The 22503-nt window shown below is 40.6% G+C and overlaps 1 protein-coding gene across 1 annotated transcript; it reads right to left on the bottom strand.

Moving 5' to 3' along the window:
- Positions 1-1171: 1171 nt before the first annotated feature.
- Positions 1172-20673, bottom strand: LOC147144131 (B-cell receptor CD22). The gene is given in 18 exon segments (XM_086038362.1): positions 1172-1480; positions 1764-1930; positions 1968-2054; positions 2196-2244; positions 5048-5129; positions 10013-10144; positions 10256-10405; positions 11755-11918; positions 12186-12291; positions 14976-15122; positions 15624-15746; positions 16616-16752; positions 16857-16977; positions 17114-17259; positions 18234-18345; positions 19500-19598; positions 20462-20521; positions 20621-20673. Coding segments are annotated over 17 exon segments (1977 nt in total). The 5' UTR covers positions 20511-20521; positions 20621-20673; the 3' UTR covers positions 1172-1374.
- Between the last annotated feature and the right edge of the window lie 1830 nt (positions 20674-22503).

Consider the following 22503-nt stretch of genomic DNA (forward strand, 5'->3'; position numbering starts at 1 on the left):
GGAAAATTGCAGAACACCACCAGACATTTGCCAAACAGAATGAGGGAACTACTATTTAGTGCAACATATAGTGCAGGGCTGTCGTGAATGAGGGGAAATGAGATGGTGGATGTTCGGACACAGCCCAAGATCCCTTGCAGATAGAGCATGTGCAGAACACAAACCACTGTTCTGTTCAAAGGAGGTAACCTAATCCCCTTTATATGACCAAATATTCACATTATTAAAGGGGTAACCCAGAAGTCTTATTCGGGTTTTTAAAAACTTGAAAGGGTTATTGAATGCATAGTCATAATTGGCGTCTTGTGCACCGTTTCAAAGCAGTGAGCTTCCCTATCCAAAATTTGGACATAATTGTCCTCAATGGAACGTCACTCTTTATAAAATGACCTGTTGGCTTTAAACCCCAAATACCTGCTGTTGAGCCATGTGTTTGTGTAGGGGTATCTTATTTTCTCCAATATTGTGTTCATTTCACCCATCACTTAACTTCTCAGGAATTTCTATTTGGAGTGAACCAGCATTGGTAACAAACCCAGCAACACATAGCTGGCTGGAGCGCCATCACCTACTCATCTACTTACAACTATGTCATGGCATCTCTTCCCCAAAAATGGTGTCATTCCAAGAGAGTAGCCAGGAGGGAAGAGTGGGTACTTATGAGCTGTTAAGTGAGCTGGTGAACAGTGAACCGCATATCATCTCGTGGTTCACCAGACATGGCAGCAGCGGCAACAGCAGCAGCAACAACAACCCTATTGTGACCTCCCATCGTGCCATAAGACATACTGTAAATGGACTCCACACTTAGAAAATTTGAATTTAAGAAAATTTTGGGATTAAAAGTGAAGGTCTTCAACAGACAAACTGAGTCCAGTTGGCTCCATTCAACTTTTGTAGATTACCACGACATGAACGACTGAGAATCTACACAGATACAAAGACAAACAAACATTCACACCCACATTCACACCTATGGACAATTTGAGTCTTCAATGAGCCTAACATGGATGTTTTTTTATTTGAATGTGGAAGGAAGCCGGAGTGCCAGGAGAAAACCTACTTAAGCAGGGTAAGAACATGCAAACTCCACACAGGAGGGCCTGAGCTGAGAAATCAAAGTCAAACTTCCACACTGTGAAGCGCACATGCTAACTAGAATCAATAAAGCAAAAATAAATTGAAAGAAAACAATTGCTCTTACAAAGACCACGTTTACAATAGTACACTGCATGTATATTTGTCAATTTTTGACACTCATCTGTGAGATAAGTAGATGTGTAGGTGAACCTAATGTTGTCATCAAAACCGCATTAAACTCCGCACTTCCGTTTACCCAAAAATGTACATTAGAGCTGAACTGCTTTCCTCCGGTCAGTGGTGAGAATGGTGTGGCAGAAGACTGTAAACAACTTAAGTGGACTCCTATGGTTTCCTGTCGCCCTCAAGTGGCGGGTCTTGGACTCGTACTTGCTCTCCCCTGAATCAACATCAGCAGCAAAAGGCAACCATGTGAGCTCATGAGCACATCTGAATCCCATCATCATTACCACATGCTGCACTTTTGCCTTTCAACAACAGAAGAAGAAAGAAAGCAGAGAACAATGAGATGAGGTCGTTGAAATATAAACGTGTCTACAGTTCTGCTGTCAACACTTTGGGTGGGAGTCATGTTCTTCAGTTGACAAATGAAGGAGTAAGAAAGACAGCAAAAATAGAAAAGATGTGAGGAGCATATCAGATAAGGCTAGTTGAGCTAACACCTTGGCAGTCTGGAGTAATGGACTGTAATGGATTTGGAGGCGGGGCTGTATGTTTCCGCTCCTGTGATTGGAGGAGCATCCTGAAGAGGAACAATTGCAGGATGGGAGCTGTCACTCAAGTCTTCAGGTTCCTCCTGCACAAGAGAGTGGGTGCCTTAATGCCTTTTCTATGATGCAGGATTTTAGTATATTAGTTCCGCCTACTGGTATGTCAGACATTAAGGTCTCTCTCACTGGCATCATCGGTTGGGCCATCTCAAAGAACATGGTGTCAGCTGTAACTGAGGGCCGCTGAAACACACACATTCTAGTCGTGCAATGATCCCGAATGGCATGGTACACGATGCAAAGGTAAAGTGAAATCATTGTATTCTGAAAAGGTGTTTGCATGTACAATTTATCATAAATTTTATTCAAAAGAAAAGACCATACCTTGGTTGCTGCTCCAACTGATTCCATGTCAACTGTGTGCATGTTCTTACTGTGAACAATAAACAAAAGATCACTAAATCACATCCCCCATGAAGATACCAATACCTAGCTTAGTGTACCTAGCCAAAGTGTAGCTTTTCAAACAATTCAAAGTTTTGATTGAAATGATTATATTAGATTAATGACACAGTGTCATTAGTACAGACTCAGCCCTATGTTACAAATGAAGGCTTGAAATATTTGCTTATAATTTACCCAACAGCACTCCAGTTCATTATAGCTCTTTGTGTGAAGAGAAAGCGATAAAAAGTATGGTGTTGTTAATTACAACACATTGAAATTGGTCATTTAAGAGAGATGGCAAAAGTACTCACTTTAAACTTAAGCAGAAGCGCAAATACTTGTGTAAAAAGGCTCTGATAAAAGTAGAAGTAGACAAAGTAGAACTGAGTCAAACCTATACTTGAGTAAATGTAAAAAAAAAATTACAGTCCCTGCAACGTATTCAACTGTAAGCGCAAAGGACAGTTTCTCTTTTATTAACTTGCTCATGCTAAAAGAAGAAATTACGCTATATATCTCATCTTGTTAAGAGCCAGCTAGCATTGGCGCAGCTTTCACGCTATCAAAACAACGCGTTCACACAGCTTTGAGTTGTGAATGTGACGTGAGTAACAATTTTTCTAGCTAATGATATAAACTGAAAAAATACACCTTACTTGTATTTTTCAAAATTACACAAATTATTTTGAATACCAGAAGCTAGTGTTTTTTAGGCTGTCACAAGACAATGCCTTCACCACAAATCATTCTCATAACAATTCTCTTTAAGGGGAGGTCAAGTAAAAAAAAAAGTATTTACAATAATATGTTGTATGTGCTTCCACTAGTCTTAAACACGGCATTCTGATTAACATTGTGTTTGTGGAATATGAGTTAAGTCCTGTATGGTGTTTAGGTCACTGGGAGCCGTTTTCAGTTTTTATCAAAATAAAAATGACAAGGCATATCTGAAACCTTCTCCTCATGGTTATAACACACTGTTATGGGATTTACTTGTTTTTTTTGCACATTTTATTTAAAAAAACAAAACAATGGATAGAGTAGCACATTAATTCATAAATGTGATCTAACAAAGGTAAAGGGCAAATATTAACACTGTTTGCTGTTCGTAGGACTTGAAATTGGCATGTAGTAAACATCTGAGTACATCTTGAGTATTTGAACCGAAAATTATTTGATTGTGTTGTTTTGAAAACCCAAAACTCAAGCGGGTCCACCAGACCCATGAACACTGGCTGAGAAACAAAAATACAAACACCACAGAAGGGTTAAGCAACAAAATCCAGGGAGCGGCCATTTTGAACAGTTGCTCAGCGCTCAAGTAACAACCAATCACGGCTCATAGGCTGCATAGAACATATTAGCGTAAAGTAATTTTGAGTTGCCTCCCCTCTTTAAGGAAGAATATATTGCTTCTACATGTCACTGTTGTGTCCGCAAGAAATCAAGAAATCAGGATCTCAACCGGGATTGACTACCTTTTTCTATTTACATCTTTTTGACATGGTGTCATCATCTACTGAGGTTGAAAAAAGTCACTAAAATATTTTGACAAAAATTAGGAATCTGTTTTTTAAGGTAGGGGGAATTAGTAAAAAGTCATCAAAAAATACATAACGTACAGAAACCTGATAAGTCACTTAAAGGGAAGTCAACCCGTCCAAAATTCTTTTCACGAATGTGTTCTATGCGCCTCCACTAAACACGGCATTCTGATTAATATTGCGTTTGTGGAATACGAGTTAAGCAAGAAAATCCACCTGTTTTTAGCCATCTCCGGAGGCGGCCATTTTGCCACTTTCACTCAACTGAAAATCACAGCTCACGTGTTTTCTGAAGCTGACGCATGATCAGTCGTTACCCGAGCCCTGAGCAAACTATGATGTCATCTTCAGTCGACAGAAGCGACAAAATGGCCGCCGCCAGAGATGTTTCCAAAACAGGTGGATTTTACTTCTTAACTCATATTCCACAAACACTCTATCAATCAGAATACCATGTTTTGACTAGTGGAGGTTCGTTGAACAAATTTTTGTAAAGACATTTTTGGGGGTTGACCTCCACTTTAAGTACAGTAACAAAGTACAAATTTCCACCACTGTTTTTTAATTACAAATTTACAACATACAACACATATTGATACATAAATGAACATACAATATGCTGAAAATTTGAGCGATATATACTTGAATAAACCTAGTAAAGTTTCACTTAGAAATTCAAAGTAAAGGACAGTTTATGAGTACATTCTACTCATATAGTTATAGCTTATTTCAAGAAAAAAACAAAAATAGAGTCACTCAAGGGTTGAAGCCATGACCTTCAGATTGGAAGATGACCACTTTGCGACCTGAATCATGCCGCTACTACTGTGGTTTGACATACAGTATAGCTGGTATCAGGCGCAATACTCATATCTCCAAAAGCACATTTTTTGGGTCTCCTTGTGGGAGACACCAATAATATATTAACATAAATAGGAGTGCCATGGCTTAGGTGGTAGAGTGGCCGTCTCCCAATTTGTTGCTCAACCCAGAGTGACCTTTTTTTTCTTCTAAATAAACTAAGTAAAATTTATTCAAAAGCTCTCCTTGTAAAATTTACTTGGGATTTTTGAGTGAAAAATCTTTACTAGGTTTTTTCAAGTAAATCAACCACTCCAAGTTTTTTTCAGTGTATGTTTTAATTTAGGTAGGTTTCCTAATGTTCGGGTAAAATGGTGCAATTGTCACACACCATGATGAAATATCTTTGAATACAAATAGTTTTAGTAAAGGTGGTAGTGTCACCTAATCATAATGGCCACTGTCAGAGTGATGAGACCAGCAGACACGCCCACTGCCGATGCCAAAGCAATAACCTTTAGTCGTCCTGGGGATGGAGATGGAGAGAAAAGGTGCAAAATAACTGTGGTAGAAATAGTTCAGCAGACATCAAAATAGAAAGAGAGAGATATGGAAAAAGAGCTGTGCGCCATTTTGCCAATGTCTAGACTGAATTCTCGTGTTTCCAGTTGTGATTTCCAAAGCCAGCTCCCCTTCTTCAGCTGTCTAGCCTCATATAGTCATTTTCCACAACACCTCATCTCCTCTTCCTCCTCCCTCATAAGTACGACGGCTTTACATGACTCACTATGACTCACAGAAACAGATGCAACATAGTCCAGAGAGGAATTGGAAGCTTTCCTTGCACTCATCCTCTCAAATGCAATGAAATTAATCATAATATATTTTCATTTCTGTTCTATATTTATTGTGTGGATCAGAACGTCTTGGTGACACCGTCATTTTGTTTTCCGTCTAAAAGTGTTTGTGGAATGTGTCACAATTCAGGGATAAGTACAATGGCTTCCAGACTGGAAGTGAACATGACTCACACCATCACTAAATTCAGCTGCAACAATTTGTCTCACAGTTAACAGCATGGAGCCTCCTTACTTTCCATGCCGCTGTCAAAAACATGTCTTTATACTGAGTATAACCTCTTTATAAATGTTTCTGCTGTAATGTGTTGCTTCAACATGAATATGTATAGCTGAATACGCATCATGTGAAATATATTATAAAAACCCAGCAAATAAACCGTTGCCGTAACCATATGTAGCCATATGTAATTATCATCCATTTGCTGCGTCATTTTGTTCACAGGGCTCAATCATAACCCCAAAGGCCCATGTAAAAAAGGCAAATGTCAGTCGCTATCACATGAGGAGCAGAATTTGGACCCAGATGCTGAAAGAGGTGCCAAAAGTATTCACGTTCATCACTCTGGTAGAAGTATAAATATTGGGATTTAAAAAGACTTTAGAAGTTGTAGTACCAATTCCTTAAAGGGAAATCAACCCAAATAAATTTTTTTCAAGAATATGGTCTATGCAGGCCCACTAGTTATTTAAACAGGGCATTCTGATTAATATTGCGTTTGTGGAATAAGAGTTAATCCACCCGTTTTTAGCCATCTCAGGGGGCGGCTATTTTGTCACTTCTGTCGACTGAAAATGACATCACAACTGCTCAGAGCTCAGGTAATGACCAATCACTGCTTAGCTTCAGAAAACCGGTCAGGCTTTTGTCATCTAGTGGAAGAACATTTGATTGTTTTGCCTGTTACTGTTACGTAACATTCATTCATTCATTATCCATACCGCTTATCCTCACAAGGGTCGCGGGCGTGCTGGAGCCTATCCCAGCTGTCTTTGGGCAGTAGGCAGGGGACACCCTGAATTGGTTGCCAGCCAATCGCAGGGCACACAGAGACAAACATCCGCACTCACAATCACACCTAGGGGCAATTTAGACAGTCCAATCAACTTACCATGCATGTTTTTGGAATGTGGGAGGAAACCGGAGTACCCGGAGGAAACCCACGCAGGCACGGGGAGAACATGCAAACTCCACACAAGGAGGCCGGAGCCAGGATCGAACCCACGACCTCTGAACTGTGAGGCGGACGTACTAACCAGTCGACCACCGTGCCGCCGTTACGTAACATACGTGGCATAAATAAATTAACAAAACCATTTTTTATTCGTAAATTTTTTTGGGGTGAAAACAATTGACATTGGATAATTTCCCGTGGCACACGTGATGATTTCTGACACTAATGTGCCACAGTACGCTGGTTGAGAATCACTGCTGTACTGTACTGTACTTTACTGTAACGCCACTGCCTATTCGTTCTACTTTTGTGCACTTTCTCATGCATATACATATACATTTTGTGGACGGAGGATGAGAAGTCTTTTTTAAAAGGATGGACTAAGCAAGGGCGGAAGTGGGATTTCGTCCGTCCCTCTAATCGTCCCTAACCGGGTCAAGTACCGACTGAACGCGTTGTGTTGTGTTCTTTTAAAAAAGAAAGACCAATGCATGTTCTTTTCATTAAATGACCCGGAAGTGGAAATCTTTGTTTCCTCTTAAAATAACCTTGTGTTATTTTGCAATAATTCTTTTATCAAAACTGAAAATGTGTTGCTTTAAAACGCAAACAACGTTTTGTGTTGCAGCTAAATGCTAACTTGGTTGAACAGTTGTAAACAATTTAATCCACAATTCAATTCAACAACGGAAATACTCCGCTAAGTGGATGTGCATAGGCCAGCTAATGCTATTAAATAATGTTTTTTTTTTGTTTTTTTGGGGGGGCGGCGGGGGTTGGATTGACGGAATGTGAGGACGGAGGCGTTGTAAAAGGACGAGAACAGACAGGATCGGAGGACGATTGTTTTTATGAATAAGGACTAAGGGAATAAGGGATGAGGACGGGAGGGTACCCAGGTCACGGATGGAGGACGGACCGGCAAAAAAGGGTAAAGTGCCCAGCTCTGATTCACGTATTTGTCGACCCTCTGCTTGGTTTCGCTGTTGTTGATTTAAGTCTGAATTGTTTTTTTTTGACACTGTATATAATTAATTTGTTTATTTTTTATTGCGACACAATGAGGTATTTATTCATGTACACCAAAGGTGTCAAACTGAAGGCCACATCCGGGCCGCAATATCATTTTATGTGGCCCGCGAAGGCAAATCATATGTATTGATTTGACATGTTCCTTTCAAACTGTTTTCACTTTTAACACTACATATGAGATATTGCAAACATGTGTTACCAATCCCTCCTTTAAAATAAATTGAAGAGTTGAACAAATGATTTACTGGCTTCTGATTTCAAAACTAGTTATTCATCAATTTGTTGTGTATATGCAGGGGTGCACATAACTGGTAGGCAGGTACGCATGCGCACTGATGCATACCGCCATTTGCGTCACGACGCACATTTGCGTACCTGTACACACTAGTGGTGCACTGCAACGAATCATCTTTGACCCGTCATCGGTAAGGATCAAGCATCACAGTTTAGGATGGGCACAATCTATCGAATGGTTGGTGAAAAAAACTGCGTGCGTTGACATTAAGCCAACGTGATTAGTCTGCATTCAGCAAAGGAAGTTGAAAAACCTCAAAAGAACACGTAACTCGCATGTACGAGAGCGTTTTGCAAACATAATCAATGAACACACCGCCTCCACAAAGGCTAACTTCAAAATAAAGTACATTGAGTCATTGATACCAATGCCTTAGTGGACTTTTACTTTGAAATTGGTCCGCGTGGTGACGGCTAACATGACTTCCATTTCCGATATCGAATTCGTTACGGCAGTTGACACGTGTGACACCAACACTAATGCAATGCCGTCATGAAATATATTCATATTCAGTCCCTAATTTAGGACGTGAACAAACATGCTGGTTAATTACGCTGTCATTGTATGATACGGTACAAGTCTGTGGCGTTAGTAGCTGGCTAGCAGCTATTATCATTAGCTGATAGTCCAACAGCTGTTCCTTGGCTTACTTACTTTTTTTTAAACTTCTTTCTGTATTCTGGACCTAGATTACTTTGTAATGCGCTGCCCATGTTGAAAGGAAAGTGCCTTAAATTGCATTTCAAGTTTTTTATCATTATGAAAAAAAAAAAATCTAACTTTGTCTTCATTTATTTTATAAAAAGACTTTTGCTCAATAAATAATTCTAAGAAAACATTCAGCTCAAAATGTCAGGCAGGATACCTTGGAATTTATACACTGTACCAATAAGAGTGTATCCTGTCTTATATTGCGTTAAGTTGTGTTCTTAAATCCTAAATGGCCATTTTAGACATTAGGAGTTGATTTTTTATTTTTTTTATAGGCAAAAAGAGTCTTATAAAATAAATGAAGACAAAATTCTTTTTATCCTTTTTTTTTCTGATCCAAAAACGATCCGATACGTGACTCAAAATCCGTGACCGATCCGAACTGCGACTTATGTGATCCATTGTACCACTAGTGAGTACCAAAGGCAATCTCCTGGTACTCATGTGAGTACCCCATGAAAAAAATTATGTGCACCTCTGTGTATATATGATAATATAAGGCAATCATTCATTTCCATGGGTTCACAGTCGCAACGGCCCTCCGAGGGACACCATGACTACGATGTGACCCGCGACAAAAATGAGTTTGACACCCCTGTTGTACACTTTGCCTTTCACATCTGCATACATAATTAATTATTATTCATATACAGTTACCTAGACTGCCCTACTTTTTTATTGTTGGATATTATTAATTGTCTACTTAAGTGCTGTAGAACTCTAACTTCATCACTGCAGGACCAATAAAGCTTATTCTCAGAGGTGGGCATTCCGTCAGATGTAATCCGCCCATGAACCACTCCCGCTGACTATTTTTACAGTTCAATAGATTGTCAAATAAATGTATGTGAAATGTATTTGAGTGGATATGTGTGTGTATGTACAGCTCTTTGGGCAGACCCGCATGAAGCACAGCAGATACACTGATAGACTATTTAGCATTTTAATCACATTGGATTTTTCATCTGTTGGACTGTGACGCGTTTTTTTTGGGGGGGGGGTGTAGGTACGGATTGACGGACTAACTGACGGGACTAACTGGAACTAACTGTCGGACTCGCGGACCTGTGAAATTTACAGATGGAAGCGATGACAGAAGCGCGATGGAAAGATTCCAGTTTGCTTTGGCTTTAAAAAAATGACGGACTGACTGTGGCGGACGAGTACCCAGGCCGCTGACAGGTGACAAATGACGGACTGGCAACATTTTGAACAATGCCTACCTCTGCTTATTCTATTCTGTATTGTACATAAAACAAACAAGAAAACACCATCTGGCAGTGCCCCTAATGCAAAGCGGTGCCATGTGTTCAACCCAAATACTGTACTACTTTTGTACCTCTGACTTGCACTGTAAGGACAGGAGAGCTGTGGACTCCGATGCGGTTTCTAGCCTCACAGTAGTACTGGCCACTTTCTCCAGGCCCGACCTCTGAGAATGTGAACACAGGACCAGTCCGGCTGCCCCACGCTGCATTAGGGAATGCAGAGAGGGAGACAGAATGAATAGCACTTTTTTTTTTTCATGTTCTTGTACTTTAGTTTAACTTGAACGAAAACTCTTTGTTATAATGCCACTAACATTGTACTGATGCTCCGTTGTGTGTTAAACGATGCCAAGTGAAGTTGTCCACTGCTGGGTTGGCCTGACTGCTGCAGGTCAGAGTCAAAGGCCGGCCAGCATCTACCACACTGGAAGGACGAGCCAGCACTGAAGTGTTCTTGGGAGGGTCTGCATGAAAGTAGACATGACATAATAAAGCCATTTGTAGTTGTTGTGGGCCGAAACTGACTAACAACTTGTCTTAGCTTTGTCCTGCTTTAAACATTCAGGGCTCTATTTTCATGCCCAGATCAAGTTTATCTATCAAAGTGCAGTCTAACGCATGGATGAAATTTTTATTTTAATCTTTGGCCTGCGTACCATTGTTTAGCGGCCTGCGCCATGTACTAAAAATAACATTTGACATGGCCCGCACTGCTATTTAGAAAAGGTTGTGGGGGTGTTGGAAATGTGACTGTCGAAAAAGTGGGGGGACGTGCGTGATGGGGATTACCACTATTTATTTTAAGAACACTTGTTTAGATATGCAAAGACACAATTACATTTACAGCTAAACAGCACAGATTTTCTGTGGAGGATAAAGATAAATTCCGTTTCAGAAATAAAAAAGGTTTCTGCCACTTTTTGCGTTGTCAAGGTACGATTTGTGAACATATCACATCAATCAACAATCATCCTCAAGTATAGTCATCTTACAGCTCACCTGTTTTCTGAAGCTGAGCCATAATTGGTCGTTATCTGAGCCCTGAGCAATTGTGATGTCATTTTCAATCGATGGAAGTGACAAAAGGGTCGCCCCCTGAGATGGCTAAAAATGGGTGGATTGTGTTGCTTAACTCATATTCCACAAACACAATATTAATCAGAATGCCTTGTTTTAGCTAGTGGACGTGCATAGAACAAATTCTTGAAAAAAAATTGTTTGCGTTGGCATTTTTTGGGAATATGGGAGGAAGCTGGAGTATCTGCAGAAAACCCACACAAGCACATGGAGAACATGCAAACTCCACAAACTAAACTGGATCCAACGAATATCCAATTGCATACATCCCAATTCTACCTCTTGTGTATCTGCAGAAATTGGTGATGAGCTGATCATTTCAATCAGGTGTGTTGCAGGTGGGAAACTTCTAAAACATGCAGAAAGTGGCCCTCGAGGACCAGACTTTGAAACCCCTGCTCTAAATGTTTTACAATTTTCACTACCTGTACTCCAGACATACAATCTTGTCATTATGGTATATTAACATCCATCCATTTTCCCAAATAAATCAAGTGGATTAAAAAAAAAAGAAAGAACCAAACAATGTTTGTTTGGGAAGGTAGAGGACTGAACAATGCCAGCAGACAGTGAGAAGAGGCTGTTGAACAGACAAAGGGAGCGAGAGACTTTGATCGAGGAGAGGAGGCACATACACAATCTGACAGGTGACACATAATTCCCAGGCTTGTCTCTGAATGATGTTCCCTCAGTAAACAAGCATGGTTCCAATCCAACACCCATAAACACAACTTACACAGCACAGTGAGAGCGGTGGTATGAGAGGCTTGGTGTCCTAATCGGTTCCATGCCATGCAGTAGTACTGACCGGCGTGGTGAGCACGCACTGAGGGGAACGTCAAGTTCTGGACGCTTCCTTTTGCTAACACCTGGTCTCCCAGGATGCGATACCAAGCATGCCTAAAGGAGGATGAGGATGATCACGATAAAAGTCATTGGTAGGACTGAGCAATAACTCATTGGTAAAGCCAGAGTTACTTTTCATTTCAACTCCTTACATTTGAAAAATGCCCAATCTAAATTCATCCATATTACTCAGCCCTAATTAAAGACAAAAAAACAAAGACTTGACAACTACGACATTAAAATGCAAATGACACAATAAAAGACAGAACAAATGACAGCAATACAATGAGCATTTGGTGGATAATGATAGTGAAATACCACCTGCTGGTAGGGGGGTGGGCACGGCTAACACAGCTGAGGTTCACATAGGAGCCTTCTCGAATGTCACCAGGCGGTGTTATCAGCACACGGGTGTTTTTGGGTGGGACTGAAAAGAGACAAAGAACACTATGTGACTTTGAACCAGCCTATAGTACGTTTTATAGCTAGCTAGCTAGCTACAAAACTAGCCATAAAAATAAAGGTAGCTAGCTAGCTAGCTGGATAGATAGATTAGATAGATAGATGGATAGATAGATAGATAGATAGATAGATAGATGGACAGATGGATAGATGGATAGATGGATAGATAAGATAAGATTTTTTCTATATCCCAACCAATATTTTCTTGATATACCTCTGATGCAGCAATGACAGCCCCAATTTGAGGCCACAAGCTCGGCACACTTTGGACATTTTTGACCATTCCTGTTTGCAGCACCTCTTGGTGGGGAGTGACTGTGCACAGCCATTTACGGATTTATCCAGAGCTGTCTAGTATGATTTAAGTCTGGGCTCTGGCTGGACCACTCAACCACACTCAAAGATTTGACCGGAAGCCCTTCCTTTGATGTCTTGGCAGTATGTCTCAGCTGTATGCTTAGAATTGTTATCCTGCTGAAAAATTAACCATCGCCCCAGTCTGAAGTCAAGAGCACTCTGGAGCAGGTTTTCATCCAAGATGTCCCTGTACATTCTTGCATTCATCTTTCTCTCAATCCTGACTTGTCTCCTTTTTTCTGCTGATGATAAACATCCTCACTCACAGCATGATGTGGCCATCACCAATCTTCACTGTATGGATGGTATGGTCATGTCATGAGTGATCTCTGGTTTGATTCAAACGTGATGGGTGATATTCAAGCCAAAGAGTACAATATTTGTTTGATCAGACCAAATAATTTAGTCTCTCATGGTTTGAGATCTCTTCGGCTGTCTTTGGTCCAACTCCAGGCATGCTGTCAGGTGCCTTTTAGTGAGGAGTGGCTTCCAACTGGTGACTCTACAATATAGGTCTAATTGGTGGATTGCTCTCAAGTTGGTTGTCAGTCTTGGTCACCCCGCTAACCAAGGCTCCCCATCGCTCAGATTAGACAGATGGACAGACAGACAGCTCTAAGGAGGAGTCTCTGAAGCTCTTCCATTTGCACATAATAGAGGCCACTGTGCTCAAAACAATGCATTTTCAGTACTCTTCCCCAGCTCTGTTCCTCGAGATAGTGCTGTCTTGGAGGTCTACAAACAATTCCTGTGTCTTCTTGTTATTGTGCTCAAACATACATTGCAACTTCATCCAGTCAGGTGTGTTCCTTCAAAGTCACGTCCAATCAACTAAATGTACCGCAGTTGGACTACCAGGATGTCCATCCATCCATTATCTGTACCGCTTCTCCTCACAAGGGTCGCGGGGCGTGCTGGAGCCTATCCCAGCTGTCTTTGGGCAGTAGGCGGGGGACACCCTGAACTGGTTGCCAGCCAATCGCAGGGCACACAGAGACAAACATCCGCACCCACAATCACACCTAGGGGCAATTTAGAGTATCCAATCAACTTACCATGCATGTTTTTGGAATGTGGGAGGAAACCGGAGTGCCCGGAGAAAACCCATGCAGGCACGGGGAGAACATGCAAACTCCACACAGGGAGGCCGGAGCCGGGATCGAACCCACGACCTCTGAACTGTGAGGCGGACGTGCTAACCAGTCGACCACCGTGCCGCCCCCTACCAGGATGTACTTCAGCTAAATTATGAGATCATGGCAAAATTTGGGAATTTGTATGTAGGTTATATAGTATGCGGTTGTGTATTTTTATTGATTGATTTTTTCCCCTAAAACGTTTAAAAACAATTTTCCCGTTAGGGGGTTTAAATATTAAAGGTCCAATGCCATGTCATGTCATCTTCCAAACCGCTTATCCTATACAGGGTCGCGGGGAGTTGCTGGAGCCTATCCCAGCCGTCAATGGGCAAAGGCAGACTACACCCCGAACTGGTCGCCAGCCAGTCGCAGGGCGCACTGTCACTGACCGGGAATCGATCCCACGCTGCCCTCACACAACTCAGGCGTGTGTACCACTACACTAATAGGGACTAGGTCCAATGCCATCAAAATGCATTTTCCCCACTGTTTTATGCATAACAGGTCATCAGTCTTGTGTCTGGGTTAAAATTCAACATCTATGCGGTCTGTGGATTGTATACAATTGCGGTTTGAAATGCAAAAGGAAGCAAAGCGAGCCAATCAGATTTAGGTGTCGTTGTGACGTAGATACACTAGTGCTCATTATTCAAGTATTTGCCCACTTTGTGGTTGGTTCAGCAAAAATGTAATATAGACATATGAATGTATAGTTTTTGGCCATGTGTAGAGTAGAGAAAATCCAGTATTTCAAATTCTTTTTTTCTTTTTTTTAATCTTCTCATGAATCACTCCCCAAAAGAATGACTCAAATAGATAATTACAATTCCAAAATGAATTTGATATTCATGTCCATAATGAGTGTATGTTAAACCTCTGACTGACATTGGAGCTACATCTTGTAGCTTTAGAAGCCCAACTCCTTTATGCCGGTGATGGCATTGAATTTTGTTGGCCTTTGGATTGACTTGGTACTTTACAATTTCTTATTAGCAGGGTTAATGTACAAGTCAACAACAACAAAAACCTGATTTGTATAAACATACTATCGTAATTTAGTCTTCTAAAGTAAACATTTCTTTGAGTTGTTTAAACATTGAGACAATGACTGCCATGCTCCCAATACTTGGTGATGAATAAAGTGAGCATGTACATGTCACGTTGAGAAGAAACGGTTTGGACCGTTCGGTTCCGAGGGAGTTCCGCGCCACGCAGAAATACTCTCCCCCGTCTGTATATTTGAGGCGAGAAAGGTGGAGTTGAGGCCCAAAATTGTCTGTGATGCTGCCAGTCTCCATGTCTGTGGAGGAAACGCCCATGTTAGACACATCATACATCATTTGCTGTATCAAAAATACATCTTTTGAAGTTTTGACTGACACTGTAAAAGAAGGAATGAGAGGTTCTTCCTTTCTTTCCCTTATTGTTGTTTTAGTTCACAGTGGGTTAGACAATTCAACAAAATTATTTTGAGAGGTCATCATGTGTCATCTTCCAAACCGCTTATCCTATACAGGGACGCGGGGAGTTGCTGGAGCCTATCCCAGCCGTCAACGGGTGAAGGCAGACTACACCCCGAACTGGTCGCCAGCCAGTCGCAGGGCACACACAGACACCGCCACTGAGCGGGAATCGATCCCACGCTGCCCGCACACAACTCTGGCGTGTGTACCACTACACTATCAGTGACCCTTATTTTGAGAGGTGTTTTTAACATTTTGGTTACTGTTCATGACAAGGTGAACTGCAACAGGAACAGCTCTCTCCGTGATGCAGTGCAGTTCTACAGCATCAGCAATACCTTTGAACCAGGCAAAGCTCTCTACCGGCGGAGCTGCTTCACTACGGCACGACAGAGTGACCGACCCACCCTCTGACACCACCCCTAAAGGAGAAACTTGGATGGAGGTAGAATGAGGAGCATCTGATGGAAAGAAACAAAAGAAGGTGGTTACATGATAAAAAAAAATGTCATCCATTCGTTTTTTTTATAGCAGGTGTTTCAGGTGAGCTGCAGCCTAACACAACTGACTTAAGGCGATCACACAAACAACCATTAACACTCGCATTCACACCTGTGTATAATTTAGGCTTAAATTAACCTAGCATTGAAATGTGGGAGAAAGCTAGCCCACCCAGAGAAAACCTTCGCACATTGAGAAGAACATACAAACTGATAAGACTGAAGCTGAGATTCAAACCCAGAACCTCAGAACTGTGAGGCAGACATGCAAACCTAGTTACTGCTAAAATCTGTATATGTGTTCATGATCAGTCAGCATTTTTCTCTATATTGTGTATACTGTTTGTTCAAGCCTGTACAACATGTCTGTAAATAACGCTGATTAACAAACACTAGGTCACCGCGCTACCACGTTTTATCAAATATATTCAAAATGAATGACTGCGTTTGCAGTACCGAACGTTCACATATTTTGTAAGCTTTAGGTTTATGGGGTTATGCAACATTTGTATTGATTTATAGTGACGTTTTGTTCATTCTGGAAACACCAAAGTGCACTCGGTGTAAAAAAACCCCACAATAGTTCCTTAAAATCAGATTCTCCAAGGCCTCAACTTGGATCACGCCTCTCTCTAGCACACAACCTAAAACAACAACAACAAAAATGTCATAACAAAGATGTTTACATCCAATAAAGGCATGATGTGTAATCATGCAAACCTGCAAATAAAAGAAAACAAACATCACACCAAAGTTTCACAGTCAAGTTATACAACAAGCAAGCAAAAAGAAAGTTGGTGTGGTGTGAACTTTTGTCTGCAATTACTTACGACCGAGATCCAGAGAGAGGGGAGGGGACTGCACATTCTGTGGCGGGATTGGTCGACAGATATACACTCCAACGTGCACTCGGTCGAAGCGTTTGATAATCATCCATTTGTCATAGGAACCCAGGTTTAGACCATTCCTGTGTTCAAAGCATGTCATGAGATGCTTTGAATTGTTTTGTTTTTTCCCCCAGCTTTTGATAACCACATTTGATGAGCTAGTTGCACACTCGCACACATTCACCTGTACAATGCGAGGCTCCTTCCTGGGGCAGCACATCCTGTGGCCTGGCAGCCTACAAATACAGTCTCCGCAAAGCCAAACATGTTGGCTGGCCTGCTTGGATGCAGCTGGACCTGGAGGTCTAACACATGCACACATTCACACAAAGCCACAGTGAACGTCTGGCGAGAAAAGCGCTGCTCGGACAGACTTCTTGAATTTCATCCGTAGTATCCGTCACAGCTGATTCAGCACTTTTAGCTGGCAAAAAAAACAACCTGTTACGTCTAGAGTGATGGTGTCTGGAGAGGTCCATCTTCCCAGTGGTTGGTCTGTTTCGAACCTGAAGTGGTACTGGCCTGCATCGCTCAGCTTGACAGCACGAATTTGGACTGAACAGCTTGAGTAGCTTCCGCCGATGTAGCTGCAATGCAGAGTAAATGTGTTAAACATTCAGACTGTAGATTAAGGAGCCGATATTCATTTTCAGCAAAAAGGCAAATATTGGCGTCAAATTCTAAAAAAAAAAAGAAAACTCTTATCTTTGTTGAAACATCTTTAAGCATGTTTATTGAACAATTATTCAGATTTGCATAATGTTGATTTAATATCAATATTACAAATGTTTGCCAATATACATGTTTGCTGTAAAATTCTAACAAAAAGGGAGGTCTCAGGATCATCAGCATGTCTTCAAAATTTAAATGAAAACGCAAACAATAGCTCCATATAGTTTTCTACAGTAAGTAAAGTCCTCAAAAATGAAAAAATTACAGAAATTTAAACATTTCACTTATCTTTGTGTTGATTTCAAACAAAAAGTGCAGCATTTTCCCAGGGTCAATAGAATCTCTTTTAAAGTTAGCCGAAAAATTAAATATATAGCTCCTTGACGTTAACACAGTTTTAAATTGATTTATTGTCGGCCATCAGATTTTAAAAAAAGGCACATATTCGTCAAAATACTGAATATTGGAGCCGATAACCTGTCTATCCCTATTAGGCACCATCTGAATTGTGACCCTGAACAAGAAAAGCAGTTTTTAAAAAAAAGGACACGACTGCTTCCTCTGTCTTACTTTGCAGAAAACTTTACATGATTTCAGAGTGTGTGTGAAGGTGTGACTCATAATCTCTTTTTGCTATTAGAAAAGGTGTTTGATAATGTCAGTATCAAGTTCTTCCATACCCAACTCTAACAATGCCTTTATTAACCTTCCCCAAAGGGTTCAACAAAGTTAAGCATCCAGCCCACAAAATATTGTCTTGGCAAGTTCTAAGAATGAAGATTTGTGAGCAACTAAGTGGTATGGCCCAAACCCTTATCTGATTCATTAGTTAACAAGTGCGTGTTAATACTTTTGCTAATATAGCACCTCTGCTTTCAAATGCCCTTACCGTGTGCGTCCGCGATAAGACAGGCTGATTTGCTTTGGGTCCGTGTGATGGGTGAACTCCCTTCGACCATCTGCTGATACACGAAACCACATAACCTGCTTCACTGTGTGACCTATCAAGGTGATGAAAAAAAAAGACAAAATCAATCAAGTGTAATATAGAGCTTCAGGAGAAGGTGCGCAATGACGATGTACAGAAATGATAAAGACTTTAAGATGCTCTGAGATGCCACAACATCCTTACCACTTGTACAACATAATGATACCCAATACAAGAGCTGCCCAATTTTGGTCACCTCAGTTACACGAGAGTGTTCTTAAAGTGGAAATCTCAAACTCAAACACATTTTTTCCAAGAATATGTGCCCAGCAGGCCTACGAGTTGAAACACGGCATTCTGATTAATAGTGCGTTTGTGGAATATGAGTTAAGCAGCAAAATCAACCCCTTTTTAGCCATCTCAGGGGGCGGCCATTTTGTCATTTCTGTCGACTGAAAATGACATCACAACTACCCAGGGCTCAGGGAACGACCAATCACAGCTCGCCTGTTTTCTAAAGCTGAGCCCTCTCTGTGAATTTACATATGAAATCCGATTGATGACGATTGGCACTGGGACCAGGTGCTTGCACCAGGTGCAAGCAATCAGCAGCGGCATATGTCAGCTGGTCCCAAACATCGCCAGATCAACTCTCAAATTAGAGTTTGTGCATCCAGTCATTATCTTGAGCAAGTAGCCTAATTCCAGACTTTTGGACCCTGCTTTGTTTATGAATTTTCCGATTACCTTGCACCCTGCCTGCCAACCCCGTGCTGTGAACTCCACCAACTCCTGGATTCACTCTCCATACTGCAACTGGACAATTCAACCTTGCACAACTGAACGTTCACTATCTTTGACTCAATAAACTCACCATTGTATTTCCCAAGTTGTCTACAGTCTATGCAATTGGACCCTCCACATGCCCAGATCCTTGACAAGGGGGAGTTTGTAATCTAAAAAGCCCGACATTTTTTTGTCCTATTTGAAAATGTTGCAATCCTACATCAGTAAAATGTTCTCTTAAAAAAAAAAAAACAGGCCTCACTGACTTCAACTGTTACCACTAATTTGATTTTTAAGAAACCACCCAAACAATCAGAGATTGCACAGATATGCTGTAAAAACAAAAAACAAAAACACCCAATAACATAGCTGGTTCACTATAGCTAATTTATCCATGTCGAGTCCAGCAAGGTGATAATATGAAAACAATTGCTGAGATACCTGATGGATAGTCATAGCGACAGGGCAGTGTGACAGTTGTCCCTGCCCACACACAGATCTCTCTTCGGGAAAAGGACACACTCCACCTGCTTTGGCCCCCTGCAGCACAATCATGCACTTTGTCAACATCAGCATGCGCAATCATAATAATTGCTGTGCACAAGGTCACCAATAGATTTGGCCTTTTACTAATGCTCTATCAGCTGGCATAACCTGAACAAGGACATACATGTGCTATAGAAAATGGATAAATGTATTGCGTATAGAAAAGTCACTATTAATTCATGCACATGCATTAACAAGAACAAACATCATTCAGAAATTGCCTTTTAAAAAGCATCATGCCAGCTGACACACCAAGGAGAGTAATAAAGAAGATCATAACCCACTATTGTCATTGCCTGTTCTTGTCTTCTTCAAGGATGACAATATAAGAGTGGACACATTTTTTTTCTTCACATGAGAAATGGGCTTTGGGAGCTTTCTGGTTTGGAATACATACTTCAAGACGAAACAGTGTACTCCATTCCAAAACACACAAGTGAAAATATGTCTCCTTGGAGGAAAAAAAGTGTCAAACAGCATCAAATCAAATAGAAGCATTGAGATTCATGGTGACATTCTGTGCTGCTTGCAGCCTGCAGGGGTGACTAGCTTGCACAAAGAGGCAATCAATACTTATAAATAACCTGAGTGTAAAGGCAAGGGCACCTGGCTGCAAGTCAATACTAAACCTATATGTCAAACTTCAATTATTGCTTCATTTCTGATTAACTGTGTTGTACAAGGCCAAGGCCAAATGGTTTATTACATCATTTCAATGCACACATATAGAATTTAATATCTGTCAATCAAAACACACCTCACATCCCCAGACATGATGCCCCCTCCAAATGAAATCATAATGTCATCATTACTAATTAAGTTCTGAAATCTGATATATTACGGATATTTTCACCTACTTGGTAAAGTTGCAAGGATTGTGCCCAGAAGTAATGCACCTGCCAACATCTCCGCGGACTCTGTAATGTCACAGAAGAAGAAAACACATCAAAAGATGAAACAGCAGAAAACACCACAATAAACTGCGTCATGCAAGTTTCAGATTAAAAATCACTCACCCCTTAAAGTACAATATCTTCATTCAGCTCTATTCAACTTGAACAGAGATGGGGATATTTTCAGAGCAATGAGAGTAGCTTGATGATGTGAATCGTTTGAGGAAGAGGAGAGAAGGAGGGGAGGAGGGCGCAGAGGGAGGGAGAGGAGGATAAAGACAATTTGCTATCCCATTACTTTTGTAGTTTTGGGGGGGTTATTCATTTTCAAGGGTATAAAAGAGTGCATTAAAAGTGATTTTTAATACTTGAGGCAAAGTACACTGGTGTTAAACTGGTTGTGAAAGACTATAAGCGAACTAAAGGACCTGAACTAGTTTTGTTTCTTTTTACCATTCATTCATAACATGAACTTTTTAAGACTTGAAGAGGTGATTGTCCTGTGGAAGAATGCCGTCCACTGAATTTCTCTCATAAAATAGCTTCTCTGTGACTGTACATATCTCTACTATTTGAAAATGATCTTTAAGATAAAGACGCATGCAGTTACCGTATGTTGTTAAGTACTGAATACCATTTTTGTTGGAGTTACTGTACACAGCCAACTTTCTGAGCTGTCATCTGTTATGTGTCAAAGCATTTCTTTTGTTTTTAACCCCCCTGACTGTTGAGGAAGCCCCGAGTGTAAATCAGGGATTAAGTTTTCTATCTGCATGGGTTGGTTTTCTTGGAGCTGCACGGCAGGCTATTAACTTTGACATATTATCAGCTTTTATTCACTTTAACGCATCCACAGAGTAACATTAGCATCCAGCTGAAGTGGTGTTTCTGGCCATCTGATATAGACACAAATCAAAAGTTCGCTCTACATTAAGCTCTATTTTGCACCTTTTCCAATTGGCTCCACAGGGAAATATTTAATATTTTACACAATAGAATTGGAAAAAAAAAAAGCTTAACACGCAGAAATTCAGTTTAAATTCTCAAGACTCCTTTGAGAAAAGTACTCACACAATAGTTGTTCATAATGATTGCCATTTTACATAGATAAAAAGTGCAAATTGCAAACAATAAAAGCTGATCTTTTAATTATATGACCTATTCAAGATAAAGTGTTATTTAAAAAACAAAACAGCCATAAATATTTTAAAAGATCTACTAATAGATGTTCAATCTTAAATGAAGCTCTGACCATATTTTCCCCCACAGTTTTGACCTTTTCATTACAGATTAAAAAAAAAATCCAAGCCAATGAATCTTCAGCGTGTGATAAACATGAAAGAAATGCAAACTATGCATGAGCTGCTCATTTTAGAGAGCGTCAAAGTTTGGACAAGCACTGCACAAATGCTCGCGCAAATACAACATGCATCTTTTTCAACATTTCTTTAAATTGAAGGTCATATTCATACATATTGTTCCTTTAATATAAACACTCCAAGCAAGCGTCTGATGAGTCCTCTCATCCCCTTGCTAAATTTGGAGAAATCTATCCCAAAGCAGACGTGAGGAGGTGGAAAGACCTTTCAGTCAACCGTGTCCACTTAGTCTGATGAGTCTAAATGACTTTAACATCCAGCTCTGCTAAATCGTGGCCAATAGATGTCATCTTAGCGTCATGATTGGCCTCTCTAAGTCCATCATTAACCCAAACAGCGATCGGTTCAACATTCAATCCATTCAAGCTGCATAGAAAGCTGGACTGAATTTTATTTAGAAATTATATTGCGATCAACATCTGGAAATGGAAGCCCTTTGTTTGATGTGTGCATTATACCATATTAGTGTTTTAATGAGGGTAATGGTATTAAATAAATGCTTATCCATTCCTCGTTTGGGTCCTAAAATAGTGGTACTTTGTAAGTGACATCTGCATGATGTTTAGTGAATGAGAGCTGAGCTTGACTTTGAAATGTTACCCTAATAAGGAACAGAAATTCTTTGGT

This window comes from Filicampus tigris, chromosome 8 (assembly GCF_054856515.1).
Source record: "Filicampus tigris isolate MCC_2025a chromosome 8, RoL_Ftig_1.0, whole genome shotgun sequence".
In the NCBI taxonomy this organism is placed as follows: domain Eukaryota; kingdom Metazoa; phylum Chordata; class Actinopteri; order Syngnathiformes; family Syngnathidae; genus Filicampus; species Filicampus tigris.